The 22,030-nt window shown below is 34.9% G+C and overlaps 1 protein-coding gene across 2 annotated transcripts in view; it reads left to right on the top strand.

The window, feature by feature from the left end:
* Nucleotides 1-22,030, top strand: part of LOC111049300 (low-density lipoprotein receptor-related protein 1) — a 189,847-nt gene that overhangs the window by 119,774 nt on the left and 48,043 nt on the right. For both annotated transcript variants that reach the window (XM_039441555.1, XM_039441554.1), the window contains exons 9-12: nt 3,317-3,488; nt 7,592-7,928; nt 9,772-10,026; nt 11,210-11,408. In XM_039441555.1, the coding sequence (XP_039297489.1) occupies nt 3,317-3,488; nt 7,592-7,928; nt 9,772-10,026; nt 11,210-11,408 (963 nt within the window). The remainder of the gene's footprint in view (nt 1-3,316; nt 3,489-7,591; nt 7,929-9,771; nt 10,027-11,209; nt 11,409-22,030) is intronic.

The following is a 22,030-nucleotide window of genomic DNA, read 5'->3' as shown; positions in this document are numbered from 1 at the left end:
ATTTTGCTACATTGTTGATACTGTAGAAGGAATTATACTACTGCTGATAAAGAAAAGTATTAAATCATTATGAGACTCTAAGGATTCGTGTAGATAGACCCGCATTATCATTATTTATCTGATTCTTGAGGGGGGCCTAGGCCCCCTAGGCAGCTGATTATAAGTAAGAATTAATATTGATATTTTCATAATACAGTACACCTGAAGAATTGGCAAAGTTTATGTTAAGGGGTGAGGAGGTACTCAGCTCTTCCAACTAACATCGGATTAGTTTTGTGCAGTCTACTATAACAGACGTTCCCATATGGATGTTACTATAGACGTATTTATCATCGTATTCAATTTTTGTTTGTTAGTTTGTATGTCTGATGGAAATCGAAAACGGATCTAACGATTTTGATTAAGTTTGAAATATAGTATATAGTTTGAAATATAGAGTTTGTGATACGAAAATCATCATTTGGATTAGGACTCACTCATGTTTAGTATAACTCACTGAGGGAACTTAAAAATGATTAGGTACGGTAATAATATTCATCAACCGAGTAGCAGCTGACAGAGAGTTTTCCGTCGTCAGTTGAAAACAGTTGATCAAGAGAGTTTTTCATCGTCAGTTGAAAACAGCTGATCGAGAGAGTTTGCCATTGTCAGTTGAAAACGAGACAGATGTGTTGAGTCACCAAGTTTGTTGACGTCATTTTTTTGAAGTTATTGCATGATTCGAGAAAATAGGTGCAGAGAGCAGCCGAGTGACAGCAACGCAACGCAAATTTGAATTTGAAACATAATGATTGCGGTAATATTAATCAGGTAAATGCTAAAGTAGTCAGTTCTAATATACCTGAGTAATTGAATTATAACAATTCATTTACTTCTAAATTTCCATCTCTATGCCTTTGTACTTTCAACTCTGTTTCTTTGATATTGTTATCTTCATAGACGTGAAGATAGATAAGATAGATCTTCATAGATAGATAAGGGTGTGTGTCTTCCATGAGTAAAATGAAATGTCTATTTCCGACTTCTGCAGTTGAATACTTGTAGCTAGTAGTTATGTGAACAGTAGACCTCGTACAGCATTTATAAACAGATCTCATTGTCAATATGTCACCCCAATTAGCCCTTCGGACATCGGAAAAAAGAAACCGGTACCGTGACGAGAAATCGTAAGTGTTGAAACGGCCAATGACTGATTGGCGTGTATTGACGATGACAATATTACCTGTTATAAATAAAACCGAGAGCATTGCCAAGCTGTAATCATCAAAAGCTAATTTACAAACATGCCAACATACATATACAGACAAAAGCAAATCTCGTCGTTGAAACGTAGAAAAATCAATCATCAAAATATTGTCATGAAAAAATAACATTTTCCCGCTATTTTGGGAAATGATAACTGTATATCTTCCAGTATTGAAAATGACATTCAAAATGAAAAACAATACTGAATAATTTTATTATATTCAAAATTTTCAATGTTCGAGTAATTAACCCTCCAGTAGGCCTAGACTACATTCAACACAGTAGAACCTATATAATTTGTAGCTTACGGGACCAAGCATTTAATACGAATTTTGGAGGGTGACGAATTATATATCAAGCTCTGCAATATCGAGGCTGATAAAACAAAATACGAGAAAATTATATCATTGATATTGATCCCATCATTGCCCATAATTAATTCATAATATAGCCTCTATGAATGAATATTAGAAAATATTGTTAAATATTAATTTGACATACTTGTAAAAGATTTCAGAGATCAATACAGCTGTTCATGAGCGAGTTCATCAATCAAGGGTGTCTCTAGTTATATTATTATATGTGAATCCATTGAACTTTAAAGTTCACTCCGTATGGGTAAATAATTCACAATCAGAATTCAAAATCCCTAAACTAATAATACCAATTACTATAACGTTAAAGGTATTGCTATCACAAGTTCTATTATCTAATACATATATAGGCTATGATGGAAACAAACAATACCTAGACAGACAGACAGACATTAGCGAAAGCGAGTTGATGTAAAATTTGTATATTAATCAGCTGAATTCGGGGCATTAAGGACAGTACCTATATGTGATTATTCTTAAATAGCATTAGCTGTTATGAATAAATGGGTAAATTGTGGTAATTGCATGCAATTAATATTCCAGCTTACTAATGATAAATCACAACACCCTTTTTTCCAATTCACTTCATCAGTTGATGTGATTTTCGGTCTCCTCATCACTGGAGTTATTAGTTACTGTAGCATAATTTTCGATGAACTCATTACTGGAGTTATCAGTTACTATGGCATATTAGTGTATTTATCTTTATGGGAATACTAATTACAGTGTTTTTGATGACAAAACTACGAATTATAGAGAAGTTTCAGTGTACGAAGTTATTTTTGTTTTGTGTCAAGAAATTTACTAATAGTTCTATTATTTAAGCTCCAAATAACTGCAGAAAAGAGAGACAACTGCACAAAATAGGAATGATATATAGGACTTATAAATAGATATATAGGACTGATAAATAGGAATTATACAGTTACAAGATAAGACATCGCCTGATATTACTACGAAGAGGGATAGAAAAGAGTGATAGGTTTCAGAAATAAATTGTCAATGGTCTTGTTAAGAATAGCCTACATGTGAGGATTCATCAGAACAATACCATTGTTTGAAAACCAGACAGCTCTGCGTAGTACAGTCCGTCCAAAAAGTATAACCTGATTGTCTTGTTTTTGAAGTGTCAGAGATTCGATGTGTCTGACTTTGTCGTTTCTGTACGGATGTAAAAGTGTCCGGTTTTGGCGCCTAACGCACACGCCAATTCGAGACTCTTTCAAAACAGTCTTTCCCTGTCGCTGGCGTACGGTGTCGATGGATGAGATAGTCGCTGTCCACTCCTGTCAGGTTCTGGGTGTGTCGGAGGACTAAGGTGGCGCGTACCCCTTTGCATCACTTGGATCCAGTTGGTATTGATCCAACCATCGCTGAATAGAATAGATTAGAACTTCATTTTTAAAAAATAATTAAACATTGAGAATATCTTGATACTGATAATACATATTTTTTCTATAATATTTATTTCCTTCTTATTCTATACAAATTCCAATTCTTGTATAGAAAGTTCTTTAATGCGTTGCCGATGCTGTCAGAAGGGTTGATAACTTTTACATTTTCAGTCTCCATAATATTTCAATCTAATACTCAGTAGCTAATCTTTTCTATAAAAATTAACAGATGTAGGCTACATGCAACCGTACCTTTGATTAATTTATTTACTTAATAATTATTATTGTCATGTATTCTTCTAGGTACAAAATCTCTATGGAATATCAATGTTCGAGAACGATCTTTATCTAACAAGTTGGAAAGAACAAAGCATCATACGTCTGAACAAATACAATTCGAGTGATTTTGAGAAAATTGCTAATTACAGCAGACCATTCGCTGTGATGGTCTATCACCGACAACGACAACCTCAAGGTAGTAATTATTAATTTATTATTAAAGTGAATATATTTATTTTCAATAATAATAATTCTTTCTAATTCTAATTTAGGTTCTCTCGAGTAATTTTCCAATAAGTCAGTATAATTCAAATAATTCCAATAATTTAGTAAACAATCCAAACTTAATGAATAATAATAAAAATACAGTCGTTGTATTCATGTTGTCATGCTGTAGGCCTATGACAAATCTAAACGCAAATCTGTTGATATGGTGGTAGTCACCTTATTACAATTGGCAATAAATATTCATTCATTAAAAAAATATACACATTAGTTGATTAGTCCGTAGTTTATACATGATATTTAGTTTATTAGCTCATTTGGAAAAAAATATGTTATTATTCAATTCAATATTCTCATTCTAAATATCCATACTATTAATTTGCTAAAATATTTAATTATACTAATAATATAATAATATTCAGTTACTAAGTATCCTTATCTCGTGTAACTTTCCTTAAAAACTAATTCATATATTTAATATTTGAATTATGTATTATTTATTCGTATTAGATGAAGAATAGTGAAATCATAATGGACTGTTACATTTATTGCCATTATATTGAAAAAATAGAATTTTCTCAAGCTTTTTACTAAAATTGCCGCAAAGTAGGTGATAAACAGAAGAATGAGTCGTAACTCACTCGACAGTTTTGAGAATATTTAATTCAAGGACGAATATCCTTATAGAACGTTTTTACGAATGATAATAAGTTAATTATTGTCCATGAGAAAGTGATTTGGAATGAGGTTTATTATTTTAGTACCTATGTAAATTAACTGCCTCCTTATACATTCAATATTAGTGTTATAGGTTACATATTTGTTAGCAGTGGCCCTTAGATTATAATAATTAAGTGTAGAGTTTATTGTGAGAGGAAAATCTGATCTCAATTACGGTTTTTATGTATAATTGACGTATAGTCATGACCTCAAAATCACTAAAAACCATATCCGTTGGATAGAGCCTGGGTTTGCTTAATATAGTTTTAATTATCAGTTTTCGTGCTACAAATAATTCAGCAATATGACAGTTGAAACAGCCTCCCCAAACAACTATGCCATACTGCAGAATTGACTTGACTAGAGCATGATACATCATTTTCAGGTGGTTCTTATTAAGAATTCTGTTAACTTGGTAAAATTTAAAAGATAAATATCTAATTTTTCTACATATGTATTTAATATGAACATCCCATTTAAGGTTTTCATCAATTATGATTCCCAAGTACTTAGTATTATTGACTTTTTTAATGGTGGGACAATCACAATTACCCAAGTTTAAATTGCACTGAGAATGGTGTCTCAAATCTTGATTCTCGTTGGGCTGCCCTACTCTATTTGCAGAGAAAGTTATGTAATTCGTTTTTTCAATATTTAAACTTAAGGTATTCTTATCTAACCACTTCTTAATTGAAAGCATATTATTTTCAGCTATAGTATGAACTTCATTCCATGAATTACCGTGAAAAATAGCTGCAGTATCATCTGCAAAGGATATCACAGTTGAGTTTAGAAGTCTTAAATTTAAAAAGTCATTTACATAGAGTATGAAAAGGATTGGAGAAAGTACAGTACCTTGAGGAAGACCATAAGAAGTTAAGTTAGTTACACTAGATTGATCATTTATGGTTAGGGACTGGGTTCTATTACTCAGATAGCTTTTGAACAATTTAAGCGAGACTCCTCTGAAACCATAGGACTCCAGTTTATTGAACAAAGTATTATGAGGTATTGTATCAAAAGCTTTGCGTATATCCAGGAAGACTGCTATAGTTTTCTTATTGGAGTTTATTTTATCAGATAAAATATTGACGAATTTTATTAGAGCGTCAGATGTACTTTTACCATTTTGGAAACCAAATTGGTTCTTGTTGATTATTTTGTTAAGATTCAAGAAAGAAACAACTCTTGACTTTATTAGTTTCTCCATTATTTTAGCAAGGTTGCTGATAAGACTAATCGGTCTATAATTACAGGGATTAGTCGGGTCACCTTGTTTGAATAGAGGTTTTATTTTGGCTGATTTGAGGTGCTCAGGAAAATATCCCTCCTCAAAGCATCTATTAAAAATGAAAGCGAGAGGTTGAGATATAAAATTGGCTATTTTCTTCAGCGTAATATTACCTAGACTATCAATACCAGGACTGCAGTTGTTCTTTAGATTTTTAATAGTTGCCTCAACCTCAACTGGGCACGTTGGTCCCATAAAAAACGTGTTATCGATCTGTATTTCAGGAAATCGATCACCAGTATCATCAGGGATATTGATAGTTTGAGCTTGTAATTTACCCACATTTGTGAAATAATTGTTGAGGGATTGAGCATCAAGTTCAGTACTCTTGTCCTTGATACTTTCCTCACCTATAACTTCGTTTATGCACTTCCACAACTTCATGCTGTTGTTATTACAATTTTCAATTTTCCCTTTATAGTAGACTTCCTTTGCATGATTTATGATCTTATTCAAACCATTACGATAAACTTTATATTCATTCTTTAAGATATTGTTATTAGGATCTCTTCTGAAATATTTCCAACTCTTGCGTTTCATTAAAAAAACTATTTTTCTCTGTTCTCAATTGAGAATTATATGAAGTTTCTATTCATCCGTAAAAGGTTCTGCCCCTTTAAATAATAAAATAAGTCTTCAATAACAAAAGTTATTTTTTCAAATGACATTTTTCATTAACATGTGTATGTTTGCATTCGAGCAGGTCAACAAGAGCTACTTTTATAACTAATAAAGCTTCCAACTACAAAAGTTTTTTCTTTCTGTTCAACAAACAATTGTGTGCTTAATTCATTTTTATTTTCTAGGAATGCGAGTTGAGTTTATTACTTCTGCATGCTCCTACCAACAATAGACCTATTGCTTGTACGTATGTTACATGAACAAATAATCGACTTGAAGCACACCTTTGTCTTTTGCTGCACTGCTTTCCTATCACTCTGATAAGCATTCAATTTTATAAGTGTCAAGTCTTGTTAAAAGTTTACTGATAATCTTGAAAACTGAGAGTGAAAGTTGTAAATTTTCAGAGGAGAGTAGCTAAAGTATAATTTATTCATTCTCTCAAAAATTCAAACTTCCTATGAGAATACTCAACTGAGAGTTGCGCTTCAATGTACATATAAGAGATTAAATATAATTTCAACTTCAGTTTGAAATGGGTTACTAACCACCGGTTATCTTCCACATTGATGATGCCAGAGTTGATGGTTAATTAGGGTTTTACTATATTAACTTTCTTCTTCGCTTAATATTTTCTTTGTTTTTGGGTTAAACTTTTCATGTTCTTGGACTATCAAAACGTTATTCATTTTCAGACGTTTTCAGATATTAATACTTCCTGTATGATGGTTAAGAAATAACTGTCAATACTTTCCATCGAATTTTCAGAAATCACTGAAAATATTTCTATATAATTTTGAAGAATAATCTTTTAAATAATAATTACTGCCCATACTTTTCATTTGATTTTCAGCAAATGCTGTCAGCATTTTTATTTGATCATCAACTTTCTGTCGATAAACACAAAAAAAAAAACAGATAAATCTATTATATTGTAAATTACACTATATTGGACATTTTTAATCGGACTTTTTAATTTGTGTTAAACGCAACCAGAATGATGTACACATCTTCACCAAAAGTAGATATATTTTATTTAACATGAAACCATAGTCCTGTAATCTAAAGTATCAGTGTACTGAAATTGATATAATAGATTTTTTTTAATATTAAAATTTATTTAACTCGTACTAACTCAACATGAATTTACTGAAAAATTGACATTCAGTTTTGAAACAACATCAAATCAAACAAACGTTTTTCTACAGTTGAAACATTATACAATTATTATCAAATTGACATTCAATTTCCAAAATCAAGTAATCTTAGTTATTGAGAGGTTCCACAACATCATGATTTAAAAAAAACGTCCAACTGTATTTGTTTTCAACTTTGCAAACCAATGTTTTATGATTGATCATCTAATCTCAAGTATGGAGAGGTACCACATCAAGATTAGTTCTAAAAAGTAATTTTAATTTTTCAAACTTTGTGTTTGGCAGTTGATCATCCGTGCGCCATTAACAATGGCAACTGTCAGCATTTCTGCATTGCTTCCTACAAAATGGACGCTGATGGAAACAGTGTCGGGGTGGCACAGTGTCTGTGTTGTCCCGGTTACAGGCAGCTCAAGAACGGAAAATGTACCCTTGCCAGACGTTCTTCATTCCTCATCTACGCCAAGGGGCGACCCGGCATGATCAAGGCTATTTCTATGACACCATCTGACAACAAGGAAACTTTAGTCCAGCAAATGGTGCCCATAACCGACCTCTCCAGACCCACTTCATTGGACTATGATGTCAAAACTCAGTACATCTACTATTCAGATTATCACAAGTAAGTCATTGCTATAGTATGACTCACGTAAAACTGTCAACATTCCTTGAATTCCTTGGAATGTCAAGCATCATTGTTATTTATGAGTTTACTTATTTCTAAAGTGTAACTCTTTTTCTTAACACCCTAGTTTAGTAGGCACAGAGTGGCAGCCGGTTTTCCGGGCCGAGCGGGATTGAGAATCTATTAGTAGAGATAGTATATAGAGAATCTCATTAGTAAAATCTCAAAAAGTATATTCTTGTGACGCAGTATAATCAAAATTACTCCACCTGGTACTGGAAAAACTTTATACTACTCACTAATATATTCGTATTTGGTTTACGGCATTGAACTCTGGTGTAGCACCAGTAAAACAAATTTAGATAAAATTTTTCTCATACAGAAAAAAGCTGTTAGATGCTTTGCTGGATTTGATTTTGGTAAGTCTTGTAAAGGAGCTTTCGTAACTCAGGGTATTCTGACTGTACCTTGCATCTATATTTATCAATTACTCTTGCTAACATATGATAATAAAGAACAATTTCAACAAACTCACAGGTTCACCAACACAATACTAAAGGCAAGTAATTGTAATTTGTGTGTTATCTCACATAGGTTAATGCTTTTTGAGAAGAAGCCTAGTTACATGGAAGTCAAGTTCTTTAATCACCTGCCATCTGCAATCAAATGTAGAAATCGCAGATATTTCAAAAAAGATGTCTTTTATTTTTGGTAAAAGGGGCATTTTATAGTGTTGATGAGTTTTTTGATAGTGGAACCTTACAATAATATAAGAAATTACTCATACTATAAATGATTGATGTAGTGGCCTACTGTATAGCGTATATGTTTTATGTTTTGATTTTATTTTTGACGATACACTATTTGATATTTGAATTAACTATAAGATATTTGATATTTGACTATTTGAATTAACTTTTTGTACAACAATGTGTAAATAAAGAATTTGATTTGATTGAGGCTCAATTCTAATTGAGCGGATGATTGCTTGGCTTGGTGACTCAACGGCCGAGTTATGTGTCCCTGGTTATCTGCGTATATAGATCCTTCCATCCTAAGCCTTAATTCCATCAAATATTGAATGGGAAAGTTTTATTTAAAATTCGTATTCAGCACCCCCAAATTAGTAATTTGACTAGCGATTGTTCGAAAATTATGAAAATTGAGGAAGTACTTTTTATAGGACATATTTTTTTCATAAAAGAATTTCAATTTATTTATCTCCTCTTCAATGATAGATAAATGTTATAATAATAGTAATAATATTACATTCATCCTGGCGCCGGCCGACTAAGGCGTTGCAACCTTGAGTCTGCTAGTGCTACCTGGTCGCCGGTTCGAATCCCAACGAATAGGCATGCACGTTTGATCATCTCATAAATCACCCTCGCACTTCCCATTACCCACGCAAAAACAATAAAGCTCATTTGGGTATCATGCGCAATAAAAAATAAATAATAATAATAATACAGAGAGCTCTTGAAATTGGCTATAGTGCCTGTGTGTGAAAACCGGCGCCCAATCTGGACGTGCCCGAACACAAGTAATCTAAGATTTATGAAGAAAAACTTAGAAATTATAAAAATACTACATAATTGAGATGTATAAGTTTGAAAAATTTCATAATTCTTTCCTTTATAACATTCATTCTGGATTTTGTAATTCTATAACGATATTACCTATAAATTGAAATTCTATTTACAAACAAATTATACTGATACTTAGACGTACATACAATTGAACTGGAATTTTTAGTAATGTAACCGACGCAGAATAGCTATATTTTAGCTGTGGGAAAAATATTTTTTTTCATTATCATTTATCAAATTTTAATTTATAGAAAAAGGATAGAGCGACAAAAGATAGACTCGTCGAAGCGTGAGACTGTGATAGACGAAGGAATCCTGAACTGTGAAGGATTGGCGATTGACTGGATGGGACGTAACATCTATTGGACAGATCTGGGTAGGAGCTCGATCAGTGTGGCCAACATTGACAATAGCACACAACGAAGGACCATCATTTACGAGTCACCTCTGTCACCTTCATCTTACACCTTTTATCCTAGGTCCATTGTTCTACATCCTAAAGCTGGGTAAGTTGATTTATTTTTAACATTATTGTCCTCAACAATATTTCTCTCGCACTACCCAATAAAAGCATACTTTTATTTCACCTGTATTGAATAGAAACGAATTGATATGTCAAAACCACTAATTTATTGAAACAATTTGAGATACTAGCTTCGGTTGTTACACCTTTATCAATCTCCTGTAAACTCTGTTTTCAATTCAAATACAAATATTTTTTATTTCAACTTATGTGTATAAAATAATTGAGTTTAGTACTTGATACCGCTTCTAGAAGAACACATCTTGAAATAATTAAGGTGAAAACTGAAACTTATAGAAGGAATCTCTTCGAGAGAGATAAGTAAATTCGAATATTCATATCAATCACTTGATACGTACTGCCTGAATAAGGTTTATGATGAAATATTATTGAACTGTTCCTATATTTCCGATAGGGGATTATCGTTGTTAGCTTCTTCGAGAAGGAAAAATGATTTCATGGATTATTTCTTTCTTTCTTGGAGATTTAGTATCTATCTCCTATAAGAGAATATCTATAAAGCACTGAAATGAAATAGAGGATGATGCGATTTCTCATTGCTTACTCCCCCCATGTCAATCAGCTGATTTGTATTCAACCCTCTTATATAACCTAGATTATTTATGAAAGATTCAGTAGCTATCTCCCATAAGATGAAGGGCCAAGGCACAGGGCGTTTTTCAGACGTGTCAGCGTAACACAGTAGGAAGCTTTCCGAGTGGCTGATTGGGTTGGCGTAGGGAGAGGAAGCGCTATGGACAGAAGCTCTCTCGAATCAGCCAATCGGAGAGCTTCCTGTCCTGTTGTGTCGTGCCGACTCGTCTGAAAAACGCCTTGTGTGGCTTCTTGGCCAGTAGGGGCCAAGGTTCAGTATAAGAGAGTTCAGTATGAGAGGTTCAGTACAGCTACTGAACCTCTCATGAATAATGTAGGTTAGGTTACCTAGTTCAGCTGGTAGCTAAATGACGTGGGGAATTGGCATTGTGAAATTCACATCGTCCACTATCTCATTAGAGGAAAGATTGCTTGGACGTCATCGTGTCATTTTGGTACAATCAGCTGATGAGTATACAACCTTCTGACAGTATAACCTAATCCTTGATTATGTGTCAATTTGATGCATTATAACAAAAAATCAGTTTTGAATATTTGTTCAATGTTGTCAGTTACATGTACTGGTCCGAGTGGGCAAGCAGTGTTATTGAACGCGCCTTCATGACTGGTGAAAATCGTACAATTTTCGTGTATCAAGAACTGTGGTGGCCAAATGGTCTCACCATTGACTATTTAACCGAGCGGCTCTATTGGTGCGATGCTTACTCTGACAAAATTGAACGAATCAATTTGGATGGAACCGATCGCCAGGTAAATTATGCAACTCTTACAATACTCATTCTAAATGGATTCTCTGATTGAAAAAAAATATTGTTCTATTTTGATGTAGGTTACGTTATTATCTAGGACTACTCACTATATTCCAAATGAATTCAATAGTACTCTTCTACTTATACAGGGGAACAAATGACCTTAAGCAAAGGAACAAATTATATGAATCTTATTGGAAATGCTCTTTTATCGAATTCAAAATTAATTTAAATTAATATTTCTTTTATTGACTTTTTATATTGAACTTTATTCTATTTTATAATGAGTCCACTCTAGAAATTTTGAATTGCCAAATTAAAAAGTGAGAGGAAGGAAAAAATTCAATTAAACCTATTTTTAGAATTCCTGTTGATATTCTGGAGTTCCATAAAAATCAATATTAGATATTGCCAATTTTACCGCGGTTTCATGGCTGCATCAGTCACATTTTCAACGGGACGGTGACAAACTGGGCTGACGACAAAGTGGGCTACCGACAAAGTTGCACGCCGTCAAACTGGGCTGCATTCCTTAGAGTGCCAGTTTGGCGGTGCATGCAACGACAAACTGGCACTCCTGAGATTTTGACACCAAACGACAAAGTTGCACGCCGTCAAACTGGGCTGCATTCCTTAGAGTGCCAGTTTGGCGGTGCATGCAACGACAAACTGGCACTCCTGAGATTTTGACACCAAACGACAAAGTTGCACGCCGTCAAACTGGGCTGCATTCCTTAGAGTGCCAGTTTGGCGGTGCATGCAACGACAAACTGGCACTCCTGAGATTTTGACACCAAACGACAAAGTTGCACGCCGCCAAACTGGGCTACTTTTAAGTCCTGATGTGATTAGTTTATACATAGGTGTTTAAGATACATGCTGGATTATGAAGACAAAGTACTCTTCATATTTGCAGAAGACATAGGTACATTATACATGATAAATTATGAATAATTATTAATAATTATAACAAGGAGGGGGGCCCCTAGTTTGAGAATTTTAACCAACTATTTTTTCACATCACGTGATAACTGATTCTTCTTAGGCCTCCAAGGCAGTTCAAAAGTAATATGTGTAAAAAATATTGAGGACGGAGACTTTGCAAAAGTTTCTGGGTTATCTTCAAATTAATGTAGTAGATAAGATTTTTATCACAATTAATATGCCTACTCCAACGGAATAGTATGATAATGTTCTGCTCACATGATCTGAAATGTGTCATAGGCTGCTAAACTCGAATTTTCAACTCCAAAAGCTTCTAAAATTGATTCCAACTATCAAACAAAAATATTCTGATAGACTACAATATTCTAAACAATCTTCATTTCTGATGAATTTCCATTCATTATTGAATGAACTAGGCAAATGTGACTTTCTGGAGCTGAGAATATAATGTAGAAATATCTCTCCAAACACCAATTTCGAAACAATCAATTGACAATATTGCATCTAAAGGTGCGTACAGATTTACGCGCCTGGAACATGAGCAATTCAGTTTTAATCAGCTAATGCCAAGCTGTTTATATCTATATCTTAGCGTTTCTGTAAAAATACAGATATAGTCAGCTGATTAAAAGTGAATTGCTCATGTTCGCGGCGCGTATATCTGTACGCACCTTGATAGCCTACAAGCTCTCACACTGGAATGTGTTTCGAACTTACAATAGTGAAGCACTTACAGTATGGTAGAACAATAGAAGAACTTACAATATGGTATATTCATTCCGTGCTCATACTCAGTACTTATCAATCAATCTCCATTTGTCATCTGTAAATACTGCCTCTTTCTCACCCAATTACAAATGCAGTGATAGCACCCCAACCAATGACCGCAGGGTATACTCAACCTGCTGGCTTCATATTTTGTGCAAAACAAACAGACATTTTCGCCCATTACCAACAGTTAATTCCTCTTGCTCATTCAAATCTGCCAGCAGGTGAGTAACTTGCTGATCGACAAACTCTGCGGTACACATCTCGAAAGGTGTGTTTGGGTTGAACGATTTCACCACAAACCTGTACTCCTTCAATGATTCATCAACCAACTCATTCTGATTTTCAAGTTGGTTTGTTTCTGTTTCTTCAGTCGTTTCTTCATAAAGAATTCCTACTGTCCTATTACAAAACATTGTGATCAGACCTTAAATAAGAAAGAAGAGAGGTAATTATGAATCTATGAATGAAATGAGAGCATGAATGCACCGAACCCTACCAAGCTGGTGACCTTATGCTGATGTATAATTTATTAATGATGACAGAAGCCTCGATTTAAACAAATAGAGAGAGAGAGAGAGGAGAGAGAGAGAGAGAGGAGAGTGAGTGAGTGAGTGAGATATTGATTGATTAATTGCCTTTATTAGGGCGGAGTTAGGACTCATGTTCCTCTCTGCCACTCAACCCTAAAGCCCGTTTAGTGCGTAAAGTGTGTGCCTAAGCATTGGTGTATTAATGTGTGTGTGTGTGTGTGAGTGTGTGTGTGAGAGAGAAAGAATGAGAGAGAGGGAGTGAGGGAGAGGGTGTGAATGAGAGAGAGAGAGAGAGTGTGTGAGAGAATGAGTGAAAGAGAGAAGAGTAAAAGAGCGCTAAAGAATAAATCAGTCAACGTCCTAAATAACAATACGAAAATTACATTGACCCATGTCAGATGGACAATAGAACTAATCACTATGAAACTAATCATCTATAGAACTAATCACTCGCCGGAAGCCCTTGACTAATTCCGTTTTGTAGTTTCTGCAATCCCTCCCTGTTTGGAACAATATTCACAACTCAGGTAGCTTATAGCTTATATGGTCGCCCTTTTTACTGTATCTTTGAAGCTCATTTATGAAGTCTACCAGATCTACTCTGTTAAGTCCAGTCACTATATAAATTGGTGCATGCAATTTATATTATAGTTCTGATTTTTTTATATATTATTTATGTACATAAGAGAAGTCCAGAACCAATTTCTTCAAGCAAAATTTCCTTGTGCTAGATACAGAGTGGCCCAAAAACCTCATATTTTCAGCTCATTTTCCAGTTTTCAGCTATTTCTGCCAAATCTCGTAATCGGACAGAAAAATTTGCTCTCGCCTTTTTTTTCAGATTATGAAATTCTGAATATAATGAGATCATTCGGAACTCTCTATCTCCAATGTGTACTGAGTTATGATCTTTCAAAAATGAGTGTATTTGAAGAAAAAAATCAATTTTGATGAATTTTAGTTTTTGATCAACAATATCTTACGATTGTGACCATTTAGATGTATAATTCAAAATCCCTCTGGGCGTATTTTTGTGCTCTACAATCTGAGATCAGGTAGAGCGCTCTATCTCATATATATTTCCAAGTACACCTGACAACAATGCTCCTTGTATTGTGAAAAACACCTAATTTTCAACTTCAACCATCATCACCAACTACATTGTCCTCACATTAATATTTCGCAAAATGACATAAGTTTATGATATTATGATCTATGTGAATCGCCCGTTAGATGCATTTCAGTATTTCCTAGTGGAGAGGCGCGCTTAAGGATATCTTAAGGATCAAAATTTCAATCACTTTTAACTTTTGACACAATGCTCAGATTTCATCGTACTACACTTTATTCTTCTCGGCTTGTCAAGGCGGCAAAATGGAGAATTTATTGTTGAGTGTACTTAAGCCCATATTCCAATATACAAAAAATGGCCAATTTCTATATTCAAAGCTATCTATGTATCTCGGTAACCCCTTATTATAAAAGGGATCATTACTTTATTTTGAAATGTACAATAGAATTTTATCTTTCATCTGCTGTAAACGATTCATAAAAAATATGTTCGTGAAGTGAGATTTGATTGCTGAAAAAAATCCGGAAATTGTAGATATTTTTCTCATATAAACGGTTTTGGAAGTTCTATGATCGGGAAAAGTGATTCAAGATGGATTTTAGGCAACTGAGCTCGTAGAAGATGAATTTGTCCACAATTTGGAATCAATCGTTAGTTTCTATGATGTATCAGACTCGTTTTAGAAACTCTTGATCAACAGTAAAATCATGAAAAAAAATGTAAAAACTGAAATCGCCATTTTTAAAATCTTCTGTAACTTTCGAATAGTATTGCAATCGAAAGTATTATTTATTGGAGTGGGGACAATTTTCACATCCTCACCTGATTTGGAAATTTTATCAAAAGTATTTCACAAGACATGCAGCTTTGAATATAGAAATTGGCCATTTTTTGTATATTGGAATATGGGCTTAAGTACACTCAACAATAAATTCTCCATTTTGCCGCCTTGACAAGCCGAGAAGAATAAAGTGTAGTACGATGAAATCTGAGCATTGTGTCAAAAGTTAAAAGTGATTGAAATTTTGATCCTTAAGATATCCTTAAGCGCTCATATTGGAATATGGGCTTAAGTACACTCAACAATAAATTCTCCATTTTGCCGCCTTGACAAGCCGAGAAGAATAAAGTGTAGTACGATGAAATCTGAGCATTGTGTCAAAAGTTAAAAGTGATTGAAATTTTGATCCTTAAGATATCCTTAAGCGCTCATATTGGAATATGGGCTTAAGTACACTCAACAATAAATTCTCCATTTTGCCGCCTGACAAGCCGAGAAGAATAAAGTGTAGTACGATGAAATCTGAGCATTGTGTCAAAAGTTAAAAGTGATTGAAATTTTGATCCTTAAGATATCCTTAAGCGCTCATATTGGAATATGGGCTTAAGTACACTCAACAATAAATTCTCCATTTTGCCGCCTTGACAAGCCGAGAAGAATAAAGTGTAGTACGATGAAATCTGAGCATTGTGTCAAAAGTTAAAAGTGATTGAAATTTTGATCCTTAAGATATCCTTAAGCGCTCATATTGGAATATGGGCTTAAGTACACTCAACAATAAATTCTCCATTTTGCCGCCTTGACAAGCCGAGAAGAATAAAGTGTAGTACGATGAATCTGAGCATTGTGTCAAAAGTTAAAAGTGATTGAAATTTTGATCCTTAAGATATCCTTAAGCGCTCATATTGGAATATGGGCTTAAGTACACTCAACAATAATTCTCCATTTTGCCGCCTTGACAAGCCGAGAAGAATAAAGTGTAGTACGATGAAATCTGAGCATTGTGTCAAAAGTTAAAAGTGATTGAAATTTTGATCCTTAAGATATCCTTAAGCGCTCATATTGGAATATGGGCTTAAGTACACTCAACAATAAATTCTCCATTTTGCCGCCTTGACAAGCCGAGAAGAATAAAGTGTAGTACGATGAAATCTGAGCATTGTGTCAAAAGTTAAAAGTGATTGAAATTTTGATCCTTAAGATATCCTTAAGCGCTCATATTGGAATATGGGATTAAGTACACTCAACAATAAATTTTTCATTTTTTGACCGAATTTGACTTATGATGCATGATTTCAGACCGCCTTGACGAGCCGAGAAGAATAAAGTGTAGTACGATGAAATCTGAGCATTGTGTCAAAAGTTAAAAGTGATTGAAATTTTGATCCTTAAGGTGTCCTTAAGCGCGCCTCTCCACTAGGAAATTCTGAAATGAAGTACATCTAACAGGTGATTCTTATAGATCATAATATCATGAACGTATGTCATTGTGCGAAATATTAGTGTGAGGACAATGTAGTTGGTGATGATGGTTGAAGTTGAAAATTAGGTGTTTTTCACAATACAAGGAGCATTGTTGTCAGGTGTACTTGGAAATATATATGAGATAGAGCGCTCTACCTGATCTCAGATTGTAGAGCACAAAAATACGCCCAGAGGGATTTTGAATTATACATCTAAATGGTCACAATCGTGAGATATTGTTGATCAAAAACTAAAATTCATCGAAATTGATTTTTTTCTTCAAATTTCACTCATTTTTGAAAAATTAAAACTCAGTACTCATTGGAGATAAAGAGTTCCGAATGATCTCATTTTATACAGAATTTCATAATCTAAAACAAAGACAAGAGCAAATTTTTCTGTCCGATTACGAGATTTGGCAGAAATAGCTGAAAACTGGAAAATGAGCCGAAAATACGAGGTTTTAAATACCAACTGAGTGGGATAGCCCCTCCATCAATCCGGAGAGAGATAGCAGGTAGGGCCGAGCGAACTCGTCAAGCTAATGATGAAAGGCATCCAATGTTTGGCCATACCCCTGCAATTCACCGTTTGAAGTCCCGTCGCAGCTTTCTAACAGAGACACAGGAGCTGGGCTCCTCAGCACCACAAGAAAGAATTCGACTCTGGCATGAGGGTGCAGATGCCACTGACTCAGTGCTGAGGGAGCAACTGCCAGCAGGAGCAGAGCTACCGTACAGTAAATGGAAAACTCTGAACCGCCTTAGAGCAGAGTGTGCTTGCACTAAAGAAAACCGCACTACTTGGAGGCAGATTGATGATCCTTATTGTGACTGTGGAGACATCCAGTCAGATGACCACCTCCTAAAGTGCCGTCTTGCACCAGCATGCAATCGACAAGACCTCTTTAATTTTAATGACGAAGCTGCTATAACAGTGGATTACTATTCTAATTTAGGCATATAATACAAGTATAATCACCTGACACGAACGAACGAACGAACGAACGAACGAACGAGGTTTTTGGGCCACTCTGTATCTAGCACAAGGAAATTTTGCATGAAGAAATTGGTTTTGGACTTCTCTTATGTACCCAAATAATATATTAAAAAATCAGAACTACGATATAAATTGCAAGCACACCCCCTTTTTTATGTCTATATTGACTGGACTACTGTAGTATGTTGGTGCAAGAAGTATTTAATATATTGGAAACAATGGTCACTGAGACGTTTCCAACCTAAAGTGGCGCCTTTCTCATAAAACCTACAAGGTCTTATAATACAGAGATATTTGATTTTACTGATTTTAGTTATCTCAAACGTCAGAAAAAAAATCATAAACTCAAGTCTTCTAATTCCAGTTCTCAAGAAGTATGAAATTTCAGCAAAGCGAATACTCTAGAGAATAAGGAGACCTATCTAATGGGGAATATTGATTACAGTTTCAAGATTAGATGAGTTCCATCTCATATGGATAATGAATCAACGTGGGCGCTCTTTAGCCGACCTTGAAAAGTACACGAGCCGGACTCTGGAAGTTCATACACGTTAGTCTTCGCCCAAAAGATTGCCAACCTTCCTACTGCCAGAGTTCGAAGAGAAGGAGGAAACAGAGGACGACGCAACTATGAGTCAACTAACACCGGCTAGGAGCGTTGAACCAGCGTCAATGACTGGAAACGTCAACACTTCCCCAGAATCGTTTCTAAAAACGAACCAACTAAAAACTGCAACGGAGCAGTTTTTGTACAATGCATGGAAAGAAGTCACTTTCCAACAGAGTGAAGAGAGAGAAAGAATGCATAAACTGGAAAAGGAGTTGGAGAGAGCACGGTTGGAGATTAATCAGCTGAAAGAGATATTTTCATCAGCATCTACAACCACACAGAATCTTCAATCTTCAGCTTCACATACAATGCAACCAGCATCTTCTAGAAGTAGCAATAAAAGTTATTCACCACCGAATTGGGAGGAAGAAGAGAAAATGGTAGCATCAGAGACTGCATGGATTCTCCCTAAACAAAAGAAGAGAAAAATCCGTGACTCACCAGAAAAAATAAGGCCTGCAACTGATTCTACAAGTTTGAAACCGACAGAAAAGAGAAACAAGCCACCGCCAGTCATATTAAGCAATATACAAGAGTATTCGAAAATTAAAGAGGCATTGAAATCGAAAAATCTCAATTTCAGTGCCAACATGATGAACAACAACCAGCTAAAATTGAATGTTGAAACTGAACATGAATAAAGAGATTTAACTAAGATGTTGAATGAAGCTAAATATGAATGGCACACGTACGAAAATAAACAAACTCGTCCAATTCGTGTCATGGCTAAAGAGCTTCATCCATCATGCGATCCAGAGGATATAAAGAACGATCTTCTAAGCAGAGGCTTTCAAATAATCAATGCTGTCAACAAAATTAAAAAAGTGAAGAAAGATGGAAAAGAACACATTATCAGACTTCCAATGTTCATGTTAACATTCAAGAATACAGAAGATACAAAAAGAATATTTGAAATTAAACATATTTGCTACATGAAAGTGAAAATTGAATCAATTAGAATGATTAAAATGATTCCACAGTGTAAACGTTGTCAACGGTTTGGTCATACACAGACATACTGTCAACATGAACCTGTGTGTGTGAAGTGTGCTGGAAAACACTGGACTATTTCGTGTACTAAGGCTAAAGAAACCCCAGCCAAATGTTTCAATTGCGCTGAGGCTCACCCAGCTAACTACAGAGGCTGTCTCATCGCTAAAGAACTTCAGAGAAGAAGAACTGAAAAAGAAAACCTAGTTAAAAGAAGTAGCGAAGTACCACATACAACTAAACAGAGAAACTTCACTTCAAAAAAGTACACTGGAGAAATATCCTATTCCCAAGTAACGAAACCCACTCCAAGCCTACAACAGGAGAGCCAACCAAAGCAACAACAACAACAACAACAACAACCAGTTGAAGTCAATAAGGTTTTGCAGGAAATTTTTAACAGTTTAAATATTCTTTCTGGACGACTTGACAGCTTGGAAGGGAAGAGTAAGAGTATCGAGAAGAAAACTAGAAAATGAATATTGCGAGCCAACAAGATATAAGGATTGCTACCTGGAATGCCAATGGAATAAATAATATCAATAATAATAGAAAACAAGAAATAGAAATATTTCTAAAGACACGAAATATAGATGTTTGCCTCATCTCTGAAACCCATTCAACTGAGCAGACTCACTTCAAAATCAATGGATATAATGTTTACGAAACTATTCATCCTCAAAATCAAGCAAGAGGTGGAAGTGCTGTAATAGTGAAGGAGAGTATTAAACACTATGAAGACTTCAGTATTCAAAGTAATGAAATACAGCTAACCGTAGTTGGAATAGAGTCCATCAACCAGAGAATACTTGTTGGAGCTGCATATTTTCCACCACGTTACAATTTAAAGAAAAATGATTATACAAATATTCTTCATCAGCTTGGAGATAGATTCATAGTGGGTGGAGATTTTAATGCCAAGCATAAGGATTGGGGTTCAAGACTCGCGACTACCAAAGGAAAAGAACTCAGAGAGGCTATCCAGGAGCTGGGCTGCGAATTCCATTCAACAGGGACACCAACGTATTGGCCAACAGATCTGAATAAAACTCCAGATCTTCTAGATTTCTTCATAACAAAGAGAATATCCAGTAATTTCATCGACATTGAAGAGAGTTTTGACCTGGATTCTGATCATTCAGCTGTAATTCTCACACTTAGTGAACGAATAATAAAGAAAGAAGACAGACCAATGTTAGTCAACAGAACAACAGACTGGGAACCTTTAAAAGTGGATTTGGAGAATGAAATCAACTTGAATATTCCACTTAGAACAACTGAGCAGCTAGATGAAGCCGCAGAAAATTTCATGTGGCAAATCCAGAAATCAGCCTGGAAAAACACCAGACAATATACCAGGAAAACAAAAGGATGCAATTACCCTCTGGAGATTCGACAACTTGTTTTAGAAAAACGAAGGGCAAGAAGAAGATGGCAACAAACTCGTGATCCTGCTGACAAAAATATCTTGAATAACAAAACACAACAATTGAGAAGAGAGATAAGGAAACTAACTGAGGAATCCATTAATAACTACCTTCAAAATTTGACAGCTGATGCCAGTACAGATTATTCATTATGGAAAGCAACAAAAAGAATTAAGCGGCCAATATTACAATCCCCTCCAATTAGAAAACCAGATGGTACGTGGGCAAGAAATAACAGGGAAAAGGCAGATTTATTTGCTAATCATCTAGAAGAAATCTTCCAGCCAAACAACATTCAATCTGAAATTGATCCTGAAGAAGATATAATGGATGATTTAGATACAGAGATTGATCCAGTTTCTATAAATGAGGTTCAAGAAGAAATAAAATATAATATGAATACCAAAAAAGCACCTGGGTTTGATCTGATTACAGGTGAAATCTTGAAGAAACTTCTAAGGAAAGGTATTGTCATGCTAACATACTTATTCAATGCATCACTCCGATTACAGCATTTTCCTACAATTTGGAAGGTGGCAGAAGTCATTATGTTGCAAAAGCCTGGGAAATGTCCTCAAGAAGCGAAATCATACCGCCCAATATCTCTTCTACCTGTAATTTCAAAGCTTTTTGAGAAATTGCTAATGAAGAGATTGACTCCCATCATAAGTAGCAGGAATCTGATACCAGCCTATCAATTTGGTTTCAGGCAGAAGCACTCAACCCTGGACCAAGTACATAGAATCACCAATGTAATAGAGAAGTCATTAGAGAAAAAATCGATATGTTCAGCAATCTTCCTTGATGTGGCACAGGCATTTGACAAAGTGTGGCATGAAGGACTGATCATTAAACTTCATAAAATTCTCCCCACTCAACTTGTAAAACTTTTAAAATCATACATCAACAACAGATTATTCAGAGTAAAACAAGGTGACGACGTCTCCGAATTGAAGGAAATAAGGGCTGGAGTTCCACAGGGTAGTGTTCTTGGACCAGTTCTCTATGTGCTGTACACAAGCGATCTTCCTGAA

Source organism: Nilaparvata lugens, chromosome X (genome assembly GCF_014356525.2).
Source record: "Nilaparvata lugens isolate BPH chromosome X, ASM1435652v1, whole genome shotgun sequence".
Classification (NCBI taxonomy): Eukaryota; Metazoa; Arthropoda; class Insecta; order Hemiptera; family Delphacidae; genus Nilaparvata; species Nilaparvata lugens.
Note: the sequence above shows the minus strand (reverse complement) of the source record. Positions and strands in the feature narration are given on the sequence as shown.